At 37.4% G+C, this 19,822-nt stretch overlaps 1 protein-coding gene across 4 annotated transcripts in view; it reads left to right on the plus strand.

The window, feature by feature from the left end:
* The window catches only part of MYT1L (myelin transcription factor 1 like), a 127,814-nt gene that overhangs the window by 28,785 nt on the left and 79,207 nt on the right, over positions 1-19,822 (plus strand). For 3 of the 4 annotated variants that reach the window (XM_058835117.1, XM_058835116.1, XM_058835115.1), the window contains exon 5: positions 18,390-19,361. In XM_058835117.1, the coding sequence (XP_058691100.1) occupies positions 18,390-19,361 (972 nt within the window). Of the gene's footprint in view, positions 1-18,389; positions 19,368-19,822 lie in introns of all 4 variants that reach the window. The other variant, XM_058835113.1, reaches the window with a different exon arrangement.

Consider the following 19,822-nt stretch of genomic DNA (forward strand, 5'->3'; position numbering starts at 1 on the left):
ACCTAACCTGTAAATTGAAATACAAATGGGAAGGAGTGAGACTAAAGGCTGCTTTTGGAGTACTCCTTCTCTGTGATAGCAACTGCCAAGAACCTTTGGATTAAAAACTGAAGTGTGCATTCAATTTTCAAGGCAAACCAAGGCACCTTCTTCTGATATGAGCTTGCTTCAGGTAGTTGGATCCTGAAGACCGTTTCACAATGCTTTTCTATTTTAAAAAAATCTCCCTTGAAGAAGCTCCTGGAACAGATGTTCCAAGGAACCATTTAGTCCATATAACATGAAGTCATTCAAAATGCTTGTACTCCAGGAATTTTCTTATCAGGAACACAAGGAGTTAGGTTTATTCTAGACTTAAGGAAATTTGACACATCACTCAAATCCATTTCATAGATGTGTGAAATGGGTTTGAGCGATGTATCAAATTTCCTTATGTCTAGAATGCTACAAAATGATTGTCTGGATGCTACAAAAACTATTGGAGTTTCTTAACAGGTGTGTTAGGAGTCTTTTAGATTGTCCCTTACATTTTCTATTGAACTCAAAATAGTTGGCATAACCAGTATACTAATATGTGGTATTGCACCTAGTTTTTCAAGTGAAATACACTTCAAAAATAGCTGTAAACTACAGATAGCAGTGTGTATTCAAAGGGGACACAGTATAGGTTTTTCTACTAAGAAAAACTAGCACGTGGACACAGAGAGACATTCTACCTGTTTTCATGTTTCATAGAATAATAGAATTATTTAGATTGGAAGAGACCTCTAAGATCATTGAATCCAAAAGTATTTGTTTAATTTAAAAAGTAAAAATTAAATTACTAAGTATAGTAGGATTGCTTTTAAAAAAATCTCATAGTATTTTTATGTCTTTTTCATTGATTTCCATGAACTCAACACAGATAGACCCTCAAAATGTAAAATCCACCTGTCAACTCTATTAAGATTGTTAGTGCCCTCCACTATCTTCCTGATCCCCTTAGCAGATTGTATCTGAAGCACTTGTGTCCTCTGAGCAAGAGGGGATGCAAACACCAATCTAAAAGATGAAAGAAGCCCATGTGCTGAGGAAAACATGGTGGCACACAGCTTTCCAGCTGTGCATGCTGCTGAAAACACTCCTGATAAAGTAAACATCTTGAGGAAATGAAGACAACCTGTCTGTATTAGCAAGGTCATCTGTCAGCCTGCTGACCACTAATCATACTCATTTATTCAAACTGCTAGAAGGAAAGTGGTCATGTATTTGGTGAACCCAGTGGGTGTTCAGTCTTAATTAGAGCAGGGAGCTACACTCACGTGTACCTCACAGACAAAACACCTAATAGAAGTAAATTACAGCTTTGAATAAAGAGGCCAGAAAGCATAATTGCACTGCCTAGGACACTGTATATGGGAAAAAGTGTCTTTTTCAGGGCCAAAGACTAAAAAAGCACCTGATATTTACATAAGGCAAAGCAGATCTAAACTCTTTGCTAATAAATTTTGCTGCTGTACTATACTTTGGTAAAAGAAGATACCCTGTGCTTAGGGTGTCTCACACCCTAATAACAGCAACCTGAAGAAAAGAAACTTAGAGTTGCTGCTGGAAGACATTTATCCTGGCCATTGCATTCTTTTCCTCTGGGTAAAAAGTTAAAGTTACCTTTCTGGTCTAGTTAACAGTCTGGTCTGGTTAAGTGCCCAAACCCAGGAGATGTTGAGTCAAGGCTCAGGATCAGAACTTTTATTGATACTGAGGCTAGCTCAGTTGATTATAGCATAATGAAAATAATGCCAAGGCTGTGTGCTTGATCCCTTTTTGGGCCAGTTCCTTAGGAGTTGCACTTGATGATCCTTGGAATTCCCTTCCAACTCAGAATATTCTGTGAATGTGTGATACCTGCTTTTTCCATTGAAGAAGCAAGCATGGATTGCAAGTTCTGCTGTTCAGCTGTTTATATTTCATATTAAGAGATTCAGACTCAGCCTTTTCACTAGAAGTTTTTGTTAGAAATAATGCAATTAAAACATTTGGTATCTGAGGCCTGGAAACCTCAAGGTTGTTGGAGTAGGGTGGGGAAACATCTAGCTGGTAAATACCCCCTGGATACTTCTAGTTCTTGTGGAAAAAGTTTGGATCTTTTTGTTACTGTTACGTGTTTGTGGTTGGTTGGTTGGTTGGTTGGTTGGTTGGTTGGTCAGTTGGTCAGTCGGTTGGTCAGTCGATTGGTTTGTTGATTGCTTAAATATGACTCAAGTGTTAGTAAATTCTGCTTTTTACTGTGTTCCATGCTCAAGGTCTTTACTATACATAGACAATATAATTTAAACTCATTAAACCGCATTATTTAAACATAGTTTTTTAGTTCTTTGAAGTAAGATTGGGTCTGATACTGAGCTTGTTTGCATCAAGACAAATCAAGAATAGCTTTATGTCAGTAAAGTTCCATTTATGTGAGGTGGTATGTTGCACATATCATCCCTAACTTTTCCTCCATTTGAAGAACTGTTTGAGAAGACTTTCTTCAATTAGAATGTTTAACTTAAAAGCTCAATAAACTTTCTGGGCTAGAAACTTTAATAGCCTTCTCCATCTTAATTTACTTCCACATTTTTAATTTAATTCCACATTTAAAATCAGGAATGTACTTAAGTATCATTCTCATGTAGAGGTTTACATATTTAACTTCTTTCCTACAAATGAAAGGCCTTAAATGATAATATGAACTATCTGACCCTTCAAAAGAAAATTATTTAATTGTAGCTTTCTGCAGTGTAAAGAAATTATTCACTTTTGATAAAACAGGTTATAGATCTGTGTCATACACAACTTTGGTTGATGTAAGCAGAAATTCTGTAGAGGACATTGGCATACTTAAAGAATTCAGGGTCTGAAATGAAGGCCTTAGTAAAAGCATCTAGGAACACATTCAGCGCCATATCTGATTTCAATGTTGCTTTATTCTGAAGCTGTTTTACATGGCAAGGAGCTTGCTGGTTTGCATTTTTAATACACAAACCCCTTTCTTCAGGATTAGATGAACTTGAGATGTTGGGTCCATTGTACTGTTAAATTGTTTCAGGGCTTGTCTGTGACCAAAGCTTTGTCTAGTCTTGGAAGAGCAGTAAGTTTGAAAAGGAACCATGTCTCAGCAGCATTGCTTTGGATTCTTGCAGGCTGCAGTCCTCAAGAAAAGGCTGCCTTTTCTGTATTTCCATTGCATCCTTCTGTCTGCAGAAAAATGCTGTGTGGATTCTTGATTTTTTTTTCTATTTCATTTGTTGTCTGGCAAGACCTTACAGTAAAATTAATTATTTCTGGAATAAGATGGATTGGAGAAGAAATTAAAATTCTGAAGTCTTGGAGCTGTAGCTCTGTTCTCACTTAGACTCTCTGTAACCTGTTCATTGCCAATGATCTCCTGCTTTTGGCACAACTGTGCCAAGAAGCCACTTGTTATATGTATAGTTCTTTAAAGAACCATTAATTAGCTCAAATTTATATAGCAGCTCTCTGCATCCATATTTGTAAATGACCTGACATTGTTGCAGAAGGTCGCACATCTGGAATATGTCACTTTTAGAAACACATTCAGGGTTGTACAGAGCTGAACTCTTCATGATCTCTCTTTGAATTCCTTTGTCTTTCACAGTGCTACTTCAAAGTGTCTATTGCCCACACTGTACTGCACCTTACATAGTCCCCACAGACTCTGTGTGAATCCTTTTTGACTCTACAGATATAATGATTCTTTAATATAACATTTGCTTGGTCAGTATTAGAGGTTCCTGGTTTTCCTCTTGTGTTTAGAGTGCAGCTCTAAGGCAATTTTGATGACCCTATTAATTCACAGTTCTCACTGGGCTTACAGTGCTTGTCCTAAAAGAGTGAACACAAATGGTAGCTTTTCACCCTGAAAAGCAGAGAAGTTTATCTGGGAACTGTGGGAGTTAATTTTGCCCTATTAGAGCTCCTGCAGGAGATACTAAAATGAAATAAAATTACAGACTGGATTGATAATTTCTTCTGATCCATGTCTGTTCTCACAAATCAAATTTGCTTCCCTAGGAAATGCCTCAAATCACAGAAATTTTGTTTAGCTGAAATACATAATCTTAAAAATTAGTTGTTTTGAAACAAAAGCATCGGTGTGTAATGAACATATATATGTAATTTTGAATACTTTTGTATCGTGGAAGTGTTTCTTCCTTATTTCACAGGTCTCAAAACAATTGACATTTGTTCTTTTGTCACTTATATCACATACAACATAGTCTTTTTTATCATAAGAAATACTTGCCCTTCTGTAAATTACTGTATTATTCCATTTTTTTTTCCTAGAGAGTAGACTCTGGGAGCTACAGTTAGTGAGCTGGACAGCAAGGAAGGCCAAGTCATATAGCAGAATACAAAAAAACCCCAAAACTAATAATAGGAAAGAAACCACTTAAAGGAGGCTGAGTTTGGTCAATGCTGTTGAAATCCTCAGAATTATGTGCTTACATTAAGGCTTCATGCAGAAACTACTGAAAATAGTCACTAACATTAAGTATTTCAAGTATCCATATGACCACATGGACAGTGTGGCAGATATTATGCTGTCTGCAGAAAATATTATTGCTATAGCAAAAAATTGTGGTGGCTCTGTCAGAGAAAGTTAACAGAATTGACAACTCGAGATGTGGTGGGGGTTTATTAGGTGAAATCATCATCTGATAGTTCTGTCATCCCAAAAGCTTAATTTTTCAGGCTATACTGTTAAATAGGAAGGGTAAGTACTACTATTGCTGTGACACTAAAGGAATGCCACAGAAGAACTGAACTTACAATTACAAAAACAGATCAAGCAGACATTTTCTGCCTTGTGCTCCACAGACATGGATTACTGACAGAACAAGGGCAAGGTCTGTGTGTCATGAACACTTCCCGTCACCTAACATAGGAGTGTTTGCAAAGCTGCTCAGGCCCATGTCAGACAAGGGTTCTGTCATTACAAAGCATATGTGGTGAGATTCCTTACTTGTCATACATACTTTAAGGCAAGCTGTGCAAATGCTTTTCTTCTGATTTCTATTGTATCAAATCTATTGTTTCACCAACTGCCTTCACTTATTATAGAAGTTCTGTATAAACAAGATACATCTGCTAAGCAATTTCTTGGACACCCTGTAAAGAGCGGGGCTGAAGATTTACAGAATATTGTAATTCTGTCATCTGTAATAATTAAAACATTGTTCAACTTTAAGGCTGGCATCCAGTGGAAAGTTAAAAATTGTTTCTTCTTTATTGCAATGTGTTGGATAGAACTTTGCCCTCAGATCATTAAGAGAAAAATATATTTAAAAAGTAATAGTGGAAATAGAGAATCACAGATCATTATTAGGAATGACTGTTAGGAATAGAGCTGAAGTTTGACTTACAAAAAGTATACTAAAGTTTATAGTAGTGTTTGTTTATTATCTAGTAAGCACAGTCTGTGAATGTCCTTTCCTGGAAATACAGCCAAAAAGGATAACTTCTAGATGAATAGAAACTGGAATCCTGCCTTAGGATCTCGTTACAATTGTGAAGTGAGATAAATGTTTCACAATAGAATGGAATGAAAATTCTGTCCTTATCTGTAATGCAGTTGGTTAGTTAAGTGTAAGTGATGCAGGAGTTCAATGCCATTTGTCCTTCTTTTCTAACACAGAAGGTTGGAGACTAGACTAGTGACTGCTTTGCATAGAGAGTCCTCTTACACACATTGATGGAGCTCTGTCACACCCTAGGAAAAACATTCAAGAACTGCCATAGGCCAAAGTGGGACATTCTCCTGAGAAAGTGGGCTATGCTGTCTTTGCTTCAAGGATCTTGTAACCATCTTATGGCTTGACTTCTTAATATTAGGCTACAAAATCAATCCTGGGCACAGGGAACAGCCACTTCTCTCTTCAATGCAAGTGTCCTTGTATAATGCCTACAATAAAGAGATTGCATTTTTTTATGACCAAATAGCATTACAACAACAACGACAACAAAAAAGTTTGGGTATTACTCTACTCTGTGTTTTCTGCTTCCTAATGGAGCTTGAATCCAGTCTAGCTTTTATTGTGGTGGCTATCAAATGTTTTTGGGAAATATGGTATGGAATCTATATGAACCATGAGAGCTTATATTCTTACTCTTCTGGTTCTTTAGTGAGTGACTCATTAAACAATGTGTTTAACCTGGGTGATGGCAGGTGGGGGTGAGCAGAGGAAAGGAAGGAAGAAACAGGCTTTTCTTCGCTTGGCTGCAAATTAAGCAAGCCAATCAAAGCAACATTTCATGGGAAGCCTTTTTCTTTCAGGTGTGCATTAGAGCATACCTTTTGGATTAGGTTTGTCTGGAAACTTATGTGTGAAAAGACCCATCTTTTGGTGCTTAAATAGCAGATAGGAGGAGAGCTTTGTAAGGCTGGAGCTATACACATCAAAGCAGAGCTTTGAACAGTTGAGCAATGTTCAGGTGTCTCCTAGGTTTATGGCACAGATGAGTATAGATGTAGTTCTGTCACCAAGAAAAATAGAAATGTGGCTGTTCCTTTCTATGCAACATGCCACTTGAGAAGTCAAATCTGAAAGTGTTTTAGAAATTACTGCTGCTATTCATAAGAATTATTTTTTTTAAGCGATTCATGTTGAAATCCCCATTAAATGTGTGGTATGAGTTTAAGAAAAAATTTGATTCAGTGGCTGGAGAGTCTTTGGACACAGAAATGGAAACAAATGTAAAAGGGATGACAGGGCTTATGCAGGAAACAAAAATATAGAAAGATGTAAATAAACACTTAGGAGGTCAGCATGGGAATACTGCAGAGAGCAAATTAAATATACTGTTCAGATTCCTTCATGGACAGCAGGAAATGACAGATGTGAAAGCTGCAGTAAAGGGTCTGCATTATGTCCAGTCTTTAAATTAACAGTTAAAAGGCTTTAAGATGGAAGATCAGGGCTAAACAAAATATTCATACCCACAGGCAATGCAGCAAAGCTTTTTCTGTTTTATTTTCTCCTCCCTAATTATATGTGAGCATTTTCCTATAGTTCATGATATGAAGTATCTTACTGTATCTTTTTTTCTTAATGATAGAATTCTTTATCATTGTCATTAGTAGAATCAGAACTAGACACATGCAGAGCACTTTTGGAACCCCATCCAATATATGTAGACTCTCTGAGACTTTTTATAATATTGTAAACAAGGATTTTTAAACTACACTTGAAGTCTCTATAAGATACAAACAGCAATGAGCCAAAATTACCAACTATTAAAAAATACATAACTAAAATTAAACAGCAATGTATTTATTTAAGAAAGAATAAGTGTCCTCTGGCAAGTAAGTGTTCTGCTTGAAATCTGCAAATTGCACATCATTGAGAAGATAAGCAGTGTAGAAATAATGTACACAGTTTATCTGAGTTTTAAGAATGGATTTGATGCAGTTCCATTTGATCAATTCATTTTAAGTCATAAAACATAATACAACACCAGATGCAAAGGAACAGAGAGGAAAAGTTCATGTTTGATAGGTTAATTCCGTTGCCTCCTAAATAGCTCAGATACTTAAGCACCTCTGAAAATTAAGTTAATGAGACTAGAACTTAAAAATAATCACAAAAAAGGCAATTGAAAGGGAACAATATGTTAAAGTGAAAAAAATAAAAACAGAAGTAATTTCAGGCAGAAGTAAGGTATTGGCTTTATCACCTACATTACTTTCACTAGAGACCTTCAGCAAAATAACTTCTAGGCTGGAGCATCCTGAGACCAGACTCAGACTCAGGTTTTAGTTTTGTATGGTGTAAGATTGTCTCTGTATCTACATGTGTGTATCTTGGAAAACTGGCAATTGTGGTTATTTGATAGATTTTTTGTTGTTGTTGTTGCTTGTTGTCTCTGTGAGGATAGTTATTTTCAGCACAGATGCTGTGCTCTGAGGCTGTGCTGCTGTACTCAGTTTAAGCACTGTGAGACTTGAAACAAAGCCACTGCCATCATAGCTAATAGGTACCTATGTAGTTGGAAATGTATAGAAATGCCTGTAAATTTTTTGGTTGTTACGTTTGTCCAGCAAATACTCTCCTTTTAAGAGATACAAGCTTTCATCATCAGAACAGATATTCCAGTGCAGATCTGAACAGCAGTCTGAAATCCCTCAGTTTCTAAAATGTGGGGACTTTATGTGGACAGGGTCTTAGAAGAGCCTTACTGGAAATATCTTTGCAGATGCCATTGTGACATAAAAGGTGGTCTGTCTCTGGTACTATAGCATGCATTTCCTGCATTTGACAGGTGTCTAGTACTCTACTCTCATTCTTACACACTTACAATCACATGGGCCATCGGTACACATAGATGGCAAAGAAACAGAAGGTACTAAAGACTCTTTGTAGCTAGATAAGAGCCACCGTTTTCTCTTTTTTGAGGTCCACTGTTTACCTGCACTTGGCTGAGTGAAGTAGCATGATTGGCCAGGGTTGACCTTGGCTAGATGCCTGGTGTCCACCAAAGCCACTCTTACCTTTCCCCTCCTGAGCAGAGATAAAGTCAGGGAGACCAGTTGCCATCAAAGGCAGAACAGGGTCAACTTGGGGAAAATATTTTAATTTACCAGTGAAAATCAGAGTAGGATAATGAGAAGCAAACTAAAGCCTCCTTTCCAGGGTCTACCTGCTCTCTCTGGGGGTTTAGGGGGACAGGGAATGAGGGTTACAGGCAGTCTATTATAGGCTTTTTCTCCCACTGCTTCCTTCTCAGAGAAAGGAGTCCTTCCCCTGCTCCAGTGCGGGGTCCCTCCCATGAGAGACAGTCCTCCATGAACTTCAGGATGAGTTTTTCCCATGGGCTTCTATTCTTCACACTGCTTAAGCATGGGTCCCTTTCTACAGGTGCAGCCCTTCAGCAGCAGACTCTTCCAGTGTGGGTCCTTCATGGGGTCAGCAGTCCTGCCAGAAAACTTGCTCCAGCGTGAGCTCCTCTCTCCATAGGGCCACAGATCCTCACAGGACGCTGTTCCAGTGCAGCCTTCCCACAGAGTCACAGCCTCCTGCAAGCATCCACTTGCTCAGAGGTGGGGACCTCCACAGGCTGCAGGTGGATCTCTGCTCCACCACAGACTTCCATGGGCTGCAGGGGCACAGCTGCCTCACCATGGGCTGCACCACAGGCTGCAGGGGAATCTTGGCTCCAGTGCCTGGAGCATCTCTTGGCCCTCCTGTTACTCCCACATATTCTCACTCAACTCTTCTCTGTCTGCAATTACTTCTGCCCAATAAATTTTCTTTTTCCTTCTTAAATATGTTATCACACGGGTTTTCCTACCATCATTGATGGACTTGGCCTTTGTCAGCAGTGGGTCTACTGTGGAGCTGGCTGGCATTGGCTCTCCTGAACATGGGAGAAGTTGCTGGAAGTTGTAGCCCACCCTGCTACCAAAACCTTGCCATGTAAACCCATGGTAAATGGTTCACATTCGCCTTATTCGTTCCTTCTGAAATGTGTTTTCCATTGATCTCAGCTTACGGATTTCCCTATCTTTGTCCCTTCAGTCACATTAATCAATGACTACATCTATGTGAGAGAATAAAACAGACCATAGTCCACTCATTTAATGCCAGGTTCAACTGTTGCATGATTTGGGTGCATATACAGCTAATCTTTTACCTTCCAAAATACATTCACCACATTCAGATTCCTTGGGAATGGTGGTAACCAGCAGCTTTTCACTGCATCTGGAAACTGCTGCAAAACTGCTGAGTCACTCAAGTCAAAATCATGCCAGAGCCTCACTCAGAGTTATGGCAGCATGATCATAATCACATTCCACTTCTCTGTTTACTGTTCTGTCCCTAATTAATAGGGACAGAGCAGAATATTAATAATAGAGGGCTATAACCAAACAGCTAAATAATCCTTTGTATTTACTTTCTTACATTATGGATTATCACTTGGCCTTCCCTGTCATGAGAACATAGGAAATGTGACAAATGTAGATTAAAAAACTAGTTGAAGGGATAAAAATAAAGGAAAAAACACCTTAACTAAAAGCTTTACATTTCAGATGAAGTCTGGCACTTGTGAATATAGATGTCTTTTTTTTTCCAGATCCCTTGGCACTGAACTCATTGAGGGGATAGAGAGACATGAAGAAGACATTTCAATGATACCTTTAGCAATTCTCATCCTCTAGAATGGTAGTGATATGAGCCTCTATCCCTTTGCCAGTCAGGTCAGCTTATTAAAGCACAAACAGGCTTTCTTTTTAATCAAACACAACTATGAAAAAAATAATTAAACTTATAATGGAGACCAAACACTAATGTAAATCATGCAGTCATAAGCATATATCCCATTGAAAGTATCTGTAGTATCCCATCCACGCCAGCCTTTCATGCCTATCCACAACCAAAAAATAGTTTCTTTTGGGTAGCTCTTCATTCCTTCCACTCAGGAGCTCCTACTGTGTCATACTAAAGAGACCATTGGAATTCAGCCAGGATCAGCTTGAAAATTTTGAGTAAAAGCAGTAAGGATAAGATTGACCCTGTCAGTTTAATTGATAACCAATCAAGATATATAATCACTTTTTGGGGATAATTCAGCCATCTACTATAGATACCTAGATTAGGGTGAAAAATCGTATCCCAGGATGCATGTTTTTGTCCATTAGCTGTAAATGGAATCTAGATGTGTAGTTTATATGGAGACATGTTCAATATGGTCTGACACTGAGTCAGAGATCTGAACTGAAATCAGAACAGTAAATAGAGATGATGTATCCCTGTACTAAAGATTACAACCTCTCGTCTCAGAGATTTGTGTGTGAGAAAGAAAATATTGCCTTATAAACTTAAAATGTGTTCAGGTTGCATCCTTTGTAAAGCAATGCATATGGAGAGCAATGTAGGCATGGGTCACTGTCTCTGGAGCAGTCTTAGGAATAGCCCATGAGAAGCTCTGTACCTAGAGCTCTCTGAGTGGGTGTTCTGCCATCAGTGCAGCTGGTCCTCTGCTCCCCTGCTGTCTTCCTGCTGCATCCCAGTATTGGAGAACAGTTTGGTTCCATCATTGCCTGGTGCCCTGCTGAGCTGTGGAACCCTGAGAGAAGTCAAGAAACTGCCAAACTCCACTGAATCATTATAAGGCTATGAGATAAAATATCTTGCCTCCCTCCTATCAACTTCCCGGGGAGAAAAAGTAGGATGAAATGAATGCCAGTCATCAGCTAAAGCCATCCCATTATCTGCCCAGACAGAAGTCAAGTTAAAACAATTAAGGGCTGCCTGAACCTGATTCACAAAGAAGTGTGTACCAGGTAGGAGTGACTGGCTAAATTTTCTTGCCCTTGCAAACCCATCATATCCACTTCTGTTCACAGATAACATCAGCAAGTTCCTTCTCAAATCTTAGCATATGCCTTCATGCCAAATATTGCAGATACTTCAAACCAAACAAGCAGGCTTCATACTAATCAGACACCTTTCCTACTTAACGGGATGCCTGTAGGTAACCAAAAAGTATTTTCTGCTGTCTCTGTGGTAGAGGAAAACAAGATAATTCCCAGAAAATTCATTGCCTTTTGACTTTTGGAAATAATGCTTTTCTATCAGGATGAAAAAACTTGAGAAACAGAAATTAAAAGGAAAGTAAATTATTATTCCATTTTATGCAGCACTTACACTTTTGTATTTGGAGTAATAGGTCCAGTTTTGGGCTCATCAGCACAAGAAACTCTTGAAATATTGGAGTCCAGTGATGAACACGATTAAAGAGCTGGACCACATGATGTGCAGAACACTGAAAAAAAGCACAGTTTGTTCATTTGAGGAAGGAAATGCTAAGGGGAGAACTTAGGCTGCAGCTACTTGTATGGAGAGTGAAGAGACAATGTAAGTGTGTAGCATAAGAGACAAGACACAAGTTGTAACAAAAAACCATCCATTTAGAAACAAGAATGAATTTCTCTCCATGACAGTGGTCAAACACAGGAACAGACTTCCCAAAGATTATGTGTTTTTTCTATCCTAGAAGACCTTTAAAGCCAAATGGACAGAAGAGGTCCCTGATAATTGCTCTAAGCTGGCACTTTTTTTGGGCATGTGTTGGACCACATAGCATCCCGACGTCCCTTCCAGCTTCAGCTGCTGCATGATTCCATGGTACCAGTGCACTGTCAATAGCATGTGACAATCTCTTTAGAATCAAAGAAAGGCAAACAGTATCTTGTGGTGAAATGACAAAAATCTTAAACATATTGGCTTCAGTGAGAACCTAGATAACCTCCAAGAAGCTCTTGCAGTCTGACACTTGAAGCAAAATTACCTCAGTCATGATCTTGTCAGAGGATCTGTCAGATATCCTTAGATCACTTCCCAAAACTATACTGATACAGGTAGCTCGTAGGGATTTGGATTGGGAAAACATGGATGCATAACAAATGACAGAAAATGTTAAAAGTATGTTGCTCTATTTTAGCTGATGCTCTGTCTTTGTATTAATAGGAATAACCCAAGTAAGAACATCCATGTTCTACCAATACTTAATGTGAACATTTGTAGATCAAGATGCTATTGATGCAGGTGTGACATAAGCAGAGGCATAATAACAGGTTATACAAATGGCAAAAAAGATAGGAGTATTTCAGGGCATTGGTTATGTAAAGCACCTCTGCCTTTAGGCAAGAATACACTGATTTGTACAGAAAAAGACATCTTCAAAATGGTGTTATAACAAAAAAATTATTATTATTTTTAAAATGTGTAGAAGATGAATTAAAGAGGAATATATTTATGTGTTAGTCTTTATGTGTTAGTAATTGCTCCACAAAAGGAAAAAAATTCAGATCTGTGAGGAATCCTTTTGGTCCTTAAGGAAAAGTAAAAAAAAAACAAGAAAAAGAGAGGTGATACTTAAATTTTCAGCAAGCAAAACCAAATAAAAAGTGAAACCTATAGAAAATGAAAAGATCAAAACATAACAAAAAGAATTAAAATATGCATAAGGTGGCAAATAGTGCATGTTTAAAAGTCTATATGGGCTTGATGCGCTGTAGTCTTCACTATTAATTTATAATACTCACTCCTAATGTAGTGTGCTGTGTTCTTCAGCTCAGAACTTCCTTGCCACACTTAATGACTTCTACTCTCTATTTATTTTACTTTGAGCATTGGCTATTAATTGAATACTGTAATTGTAGGAGAGTCTGAAAAATAAGTCCCAGTATTATAACTATTGTAAGTAGTTGTAGAAGGCTGAGGGGGAGAAGTGGGGAAAAAAAAAAGGGAATATAATGGAATAGCTAGAAACAATCAATTAATCAAGTGAAAAGTAATCTTTTTCTTTTGACTTCCATTAAGTATATAAGGTCCATAAAGGAACCAATTGTTGTAACAACAAAATTTCTTACATCTTTACCTATAGCACTTCCAGTATAAAATAACTTCAGGAAATCTTGCAGAGATGAAGAAAGGATTCTTCATGCATATGGTCAACTTCAGAGTTCAGTGCATCCCTGAAATAGGCATATTCAAATACTTGGGCTCTAATCCAAATCCTATGTCAGTAGTAGTGTTTAGACTTCTAGGAGACCTTGCTTAGGTCCTTGGAGAGTTACACACATCCTCTGTTTCTTCCACATGGAGAGGAGAAGTTGAGAGCTCACTGAGTTTTCCACCTCTTCAATTTCCTTACGAGATTTTCCTGAAGATGGCAATGTACAAACAATCTTCCTCCCCATATTACGCTGTAACTTTCTAAGATTTGGAATTCATTTGTGCCGACATTGTCTTGCTAAATGTTTCTCATAGGCCAGCTATCAAAGACTGTAATGAGGAGGTGAGTGCATGTATTTTGCATTACAGCTTAAAGGGAGAAGAGGGTGATGCAGTCATATCATGTTCTGAGCACTTAGGAATTGACAAGTAGCAGTGGCAAGAGCAGTGAAGTGTTCTAAATCAGGAAATGCTGGATAATGAAACCATCCATCTGGACGGGAAGCCTGTGTGACCACATTTAGGTTTAGCTTCTTAGCCATCATGTTTTCCCATGCTTGGAAGAAAAGTGAGTAATTTGATACACAGACCACAGACATGGAAAGTCTTGTTTCGAAAGTCTTTGTCCTTTGGTAGGAATGTAGCTGCTATTTCTGAAGTATCATTGCCTCTCTCTGCAGAATCTCTCAATCTAAATGCTGTGTATTTTCCTTTTCAAAAGGAAGGTGCTGTTTTGCATGACTCCCTACACTAAAACCAGCAAGCCATTTCTTCTGACAAAATATTGCTTAAAATTGGATGTTATAGGAACAAAAGGAGGAAGCAATCAAGGATGTAGGGGCTATAATTCTTATTCTCCTGTGACTCCTGGTATGACGTGGAAAGAGTCACTCAACTTCTCTGTGTCTTTCCCATCTGTAAAATGGGGTTAAAATACCTACCTCACAGGGGTGTTGTGAGGCTTTTTAAAATAATGTTTGTAAAGTGCTTTGAGATCCTTGGATGAAAGGTGCAATAAGAAATCAAATTATTCACTTTTTTTTTAGCACAGTACAAGTGCACTTCTGTTGAAATGGCTAAAGGCTTCCAGCTCTTAGTAGCTGTTCTACACTACTCCACTATAATTTCCTCCTGCCATTTGTTATATCTGCTGGGAGTTAAAAAGAACAAATTTACAGTCTAGAATATCTAAATTGTCATGATGTTTTGTGGAAGAGGGCTAGAATAATCTGATATTATTTTTAAACTGTGCTGTGTATTCTTTGTTCATGCAAACCTAAAGTTAACATAAAAAGGATATAACTGTGCATTCTTCACTTAAACTGGCTAGCTTGTGTCTTTGTGAGACAAACTCATTCTCTTCAGAAAACAAAAACCTTCAGTTTGCATCACTTGTTCAAAACTTATACAAGGGGGAGAGTAAATCTTTCACCTCTCTGGATTTTGCAGTCATGTAACAGACAGCCACTATACAGCACACTGTAAAAATACTTACTGAGTTAAAGATCAAATATAAGGAATCACAGAAATGTGAAATGAAAGCAAGATTAAATTTTACACAGCTGAATCAAAGAAAAGGCATATAGTTCACAACGAGCTGGTAGTGCAACATACTTCCTAGAACACCCTTAGCTAATACATAAACTGATTCAGTATTTAAAATTTCATATTGATAAACATGATACAGGTGCCTCATCAGAGCAGGCTTAGAACCCAACTGTTATTGAGGAGATGATGTGGCATATATAAACATCTTCCTCATTATAATTAACTGCTGCATGGAGATAAGAGACATGAGTAAAATAGTTGTTAAAGAAAGGAGATGAAAAAAAAAGGCCAAAAATTAAAATGAGAAATTAAACTCATTTAAATATTTTTACTTTCCCTCCTCTCTCATCTGGGATTAGTGCTTTACACTCTCTTCCACTACCTTTTCCTTCTTCATTTGAATGGATGGGAGACCAGGAAAGGATATAGCCAAACAAACAATAAAAAATACTATAGTTACAGTTTTCACCCAGCTTACTTACTCAAAAGGAATTTAGATGTCTTCTGTCATACAGTACATGATTCATATTTTGACTTTTCACTTGTGGAGGCAAGGTATAACATATTCCTCCCCTTGGTGATCATTTACAAGCACAACCCCCCCTTTTAAGAAGCAATCCCTGAAACCTTTCACATTTCAAAAGTTGGCCTAGAATAGTCACTGCGTACCTGAGCAGTTCTCAGGATGACTTGAAAATTTTTATTCTTTTTTTCTACTTTGTATTTCAATTACAGCTAGATTTGGACTTATTTCACCAGTGTTTGTTGATACCTCATGCTAAACTTGAAGGCACTGGCAATTTTGGATCTATATCTTATTGCTTCTTTAATTACTTTGATGTTCCTTTGCTGCATCTGAGTACCCATCAGTGTAGTTACAAGAAGTGCCCCACAAAGCCTCAGTTTCTATGGAACAATCTCCTTGGCACCAGGTTTTATCCTTAATATTTAAATCAATGTAGGACTTCTTTGTACATTTTACTTTAGAAAATTATTGGTGTATTTGCTTTTCAAATAGCACAGACTATCCACTAATCCTTCATTGTCTCCTTTTATTCAGTTATTCAAGATGGACATTTTTCAAATAGGAAGTGTAAGTGGCAGTCCTTACTTGTATACGGAAAATCTGGTACTCTGATATCTTTAATTTTTGTGGCACTGAAACACAAATGTGAATTATGATGATCTTGAAAAACATAGCAACTAAGATAAAACCACCTTTTATGATAAACAGATAACCCACTACTGGCTTGGAATATCTTGTGATGTAGAAATACCATACAATCTTCCTTATTAATTAGCTTTCCTCTGTATTCAAGCAGATAATATGTATGATATAATATTTTACCATTAGAGCATTTTTTTCTAGACATAGCCTAGTCATCAACCAGTTCTGCTGCTTAACTACAGCCTACTATCATCCCAGGATCCCTAACCACTGTGTAGAAGAAATACTATCTTGTGGCTGAAATATAAATTATTGTGCTGTCAAGCTTTGTATTTACAACTCTTGATTTATTACTTTGTCTACTGACATAAAAACTATTTTATCAAACACTATTACCAAAATGTTAGTGCACAAGCCACCTACTACCTGAAATTTCCCACTTTGATTTGCTTAACCCAGAATATGACCCACACTTTAGAAATGCCTGTGTGTTTAGGTGTACTAGTGTTGAAAATACATCTAAGCTGAAAAGATGCTATCAGAAGTCGATGGACTGGCTCTTGAGCAGGTGTAAATTATCCCAGCTCTACTGGTTTCTTTCAGTTTGCACCAGCTGAAATACTGGCCTAGCATGTCACTGTAATGACAGATCTAGGAACTTTCTTTTCCAGTGCTGGAAAATGTTGAAATATAGTTTGGGTAGCTGGTTATCAAAATATAAGTTATGAAATGTTCATTACTCCATAGTTAGGAATGTGTGTTTTAAGACTGGTCTAATAATGACATAACTTCTGAGTGAACATGAGATACCAGCAGATGCTCTCTGGATGATATTCATCTGACTATGGGTATCTTTAAGGTGGGCATTGAGTCTGAGTCCCTTTGTTGTCAATGAAGAGAAACAGGCACTTCTAGTGGTTATTAGTTTAGTTCTCAAGAAGATATCTTAAGCAGATCAGGTGCGCTGTGTCCGTAAAGTGTCTGCTTCTCTTACTGACTAAGGACAGAACCATGGATGTAGATGTAGATGTAGATGTAGATGTAGATGTAGATGTAGATGTAGATGTAGATGTAGATGTAGATGATGTAGATGTAGATGTAGATGTAGATGTAGATGTAGATGTAGATGTAGATGTAGATGTAGATGTAGATGTAGATGTAGATGTAGATGTAGATGTAGATGTAGATGTAGATGTAGATGTAGATGTAGATGTAGATGTAGATGTAGATGTAGATGTAGATGTCTGCCTTGCTTGTGTCTAAAGTTAGGTGAGGTGAATCTCCTTCTCAGGGCCTCTCATTGGCTCCATCTTAGTAAGCTCTCCCTATGTTATTCAACAGTTACTAGAACAAAGCTGAGTAAAATGTGGTAACTCTGCACCATTCTATTACAGTACACAGAACAGTAAATAACAGCCCTATCATACATATATGACTATAAAATTTGGGCTAGCATATTTACTTAAAATTATATTGTACATATAATTGCTTCTATCCTCCTTTCATGTAACAACTCTCTTAAAATTCTTAAGTTCTCCACAGTTGAACTGAGAGATTTTGATTTTACTGATGTATCCACTAAGTAAAATGCCATTTTAATCTTTGTGTGTAGCTATTAGTCAATTAGTGTTAATGGTGTGTATGGTGTTAAAAATGTGACATTTTCCTTCTTGGAGTATGCTTTTCTGGTGAATGGCATTCATCAGTAAGAGAATAAATCCAGTAATACTCACTCCTTTGCCATCTATCATATTTACAGGAAGTACAGGAGTGTGAAAAGTTGGAAACATAAGCAATTACATCATCTGAATAATGTGATTGTAATAAAGCCCAAAGAACTGTGAATATAGGAGTGAAAGGAGAAACAAGTATTTATGCCATAATATTTAGCAGGAGTAGTAATTAGCATTTTGATTGCCTTTTTTTATCAGTTCTGTGAAAGAAATTCATGTGAATAGCAAATAAATAAAAATAGCCTTATGGACTATAGAGAATTCAGTCAAATGGGTCAGCCATAGTGTTCTAAAATTGCTGTATGATTAACAATATTTGACATGCAGTTTGTTTTCTGTCCGTGCAATTGCAACAACAGTTCCAATTGTAGCCACTTTTTTCTTTTCTTTTCCTTTTTCTTTCTTTCTTTGTTTCTTTCTTTGTTTCTGTTTTTTATGCAGAAGACCATCAAATGAATTGTCACAATACTCGAATAATGCAAGACACAGAAAAAGACGATAACAATAATGATGAGTATGATAATTACGATGAACTGGTGGCCAAGTCATTGTTAAATCTTGGCAAAATTGCAGAGGATGCAGCATACAGAGCCAGGACAGAATCAGAAATGAACAGCAATACATCTAATAGTCTGGAAGATGATAGTGACAAAAATGAAAATATCGGTCGGAAAAGTGAGCTGAGTTTAGATTTAGACAGTGACGTTGTTAGGGAAACAGTGGACTCCCTTAAATTATTAGCACAAGGACATGGTGTAGTGCTTTCAGAAAATATTAATGACAGAAATTATGCAGACAATACTTCACAGCAAGACAATAGGAATATGAACTTTGTAATGCTAGGGAAGCCTGTGAACAATGGACTTACAGAAAAAATAGTGGAGGAGAGTGATGAAGAGGTGTGTCTCAGCAGTTTGGAGTGCTTAAGGAACCAGTGTTTTGATCTGGCTAGGAAACTCAGTGAGACAAACCCACAGGAAAGAAATCAACAGCAAAACATGAACACTCGTCAGCATGTCAGGCAAGAAGATGACTTCCAAGGAAGAACACCAGACCGGAATTACTCTGATATGATGAACCTAATGAGGCTTGAAGAACAGTTGAGCCCCAGATCTAGGACTTTTTCTAGCTGTGCCAAGGAGGATGGTTGTCATGAAAGAGACGATGATACCACCTCTATTACTTCAGATAGGTCTGAAGAAGTGTTTGATATGACAAAAGGTAACTTAACCCTGCTTGAGAAAGCAATTGCTTTGGAAACTGAGAGAGCAAAAGCCATGAGAGAAAAAATGGCAGTGGAAGCTGGAAGGAGGGATAATATGAGATCATTTGAGGAACAGTCTCCAAGACACCTTTCTGGAGATGACAGGAAGCCTAAACCAAGTGACGGCCATGTCAAAAAGCCATATTATGGTAAAGGTAATATTTCTATATACCGTATGTTATGTCATGAGAAAGTGTGAGCTAACATGTTAAGTTTTTGCATAGATTTCTGAAATGAAGTTATTAATTCCACATAATGGGAACTTTATTAAAATTGTAGTATGTAGTATGACATGATTGTAAAATAGCATCATGCTATGATTATAAAATAAAATATTTAATTCTGCAGTGTTAGAAATATGTACAGTATATCATTGGCTAAATTAAAAAGTAACTTCTCAGGGAAACAAAACAAGAGATCATGTTGAAAGAGGCAAAGATTTTTCTCAAGGTTTTAATATATTTTATAGTAATAATTAAAAAAGAGAATTGTGTTGCAAACTATATTGGGGGGTTTTATGTAGCAGATAGTCAATCAGCTATGAAGTGCATATGTTAGAGATTGGATTGGGTGGGTGGCATCGTGATTTACAAAATTATCATCAAATGAC

This window comes from Poecile atricapillus, chromosome 3 (assembly GCF_030490865.1).
Source record: "Poecile atricapillus isolate bPoeAtr1 chromosome 3, bPoeAtr1.hap1, whole genome shotgun sequence".
Lineage (NCBI taxonomy): Eukaryota > Metazoa > Chordata > Aves > Passeriformes > Paridae > Poecile > Poecile atricapillus.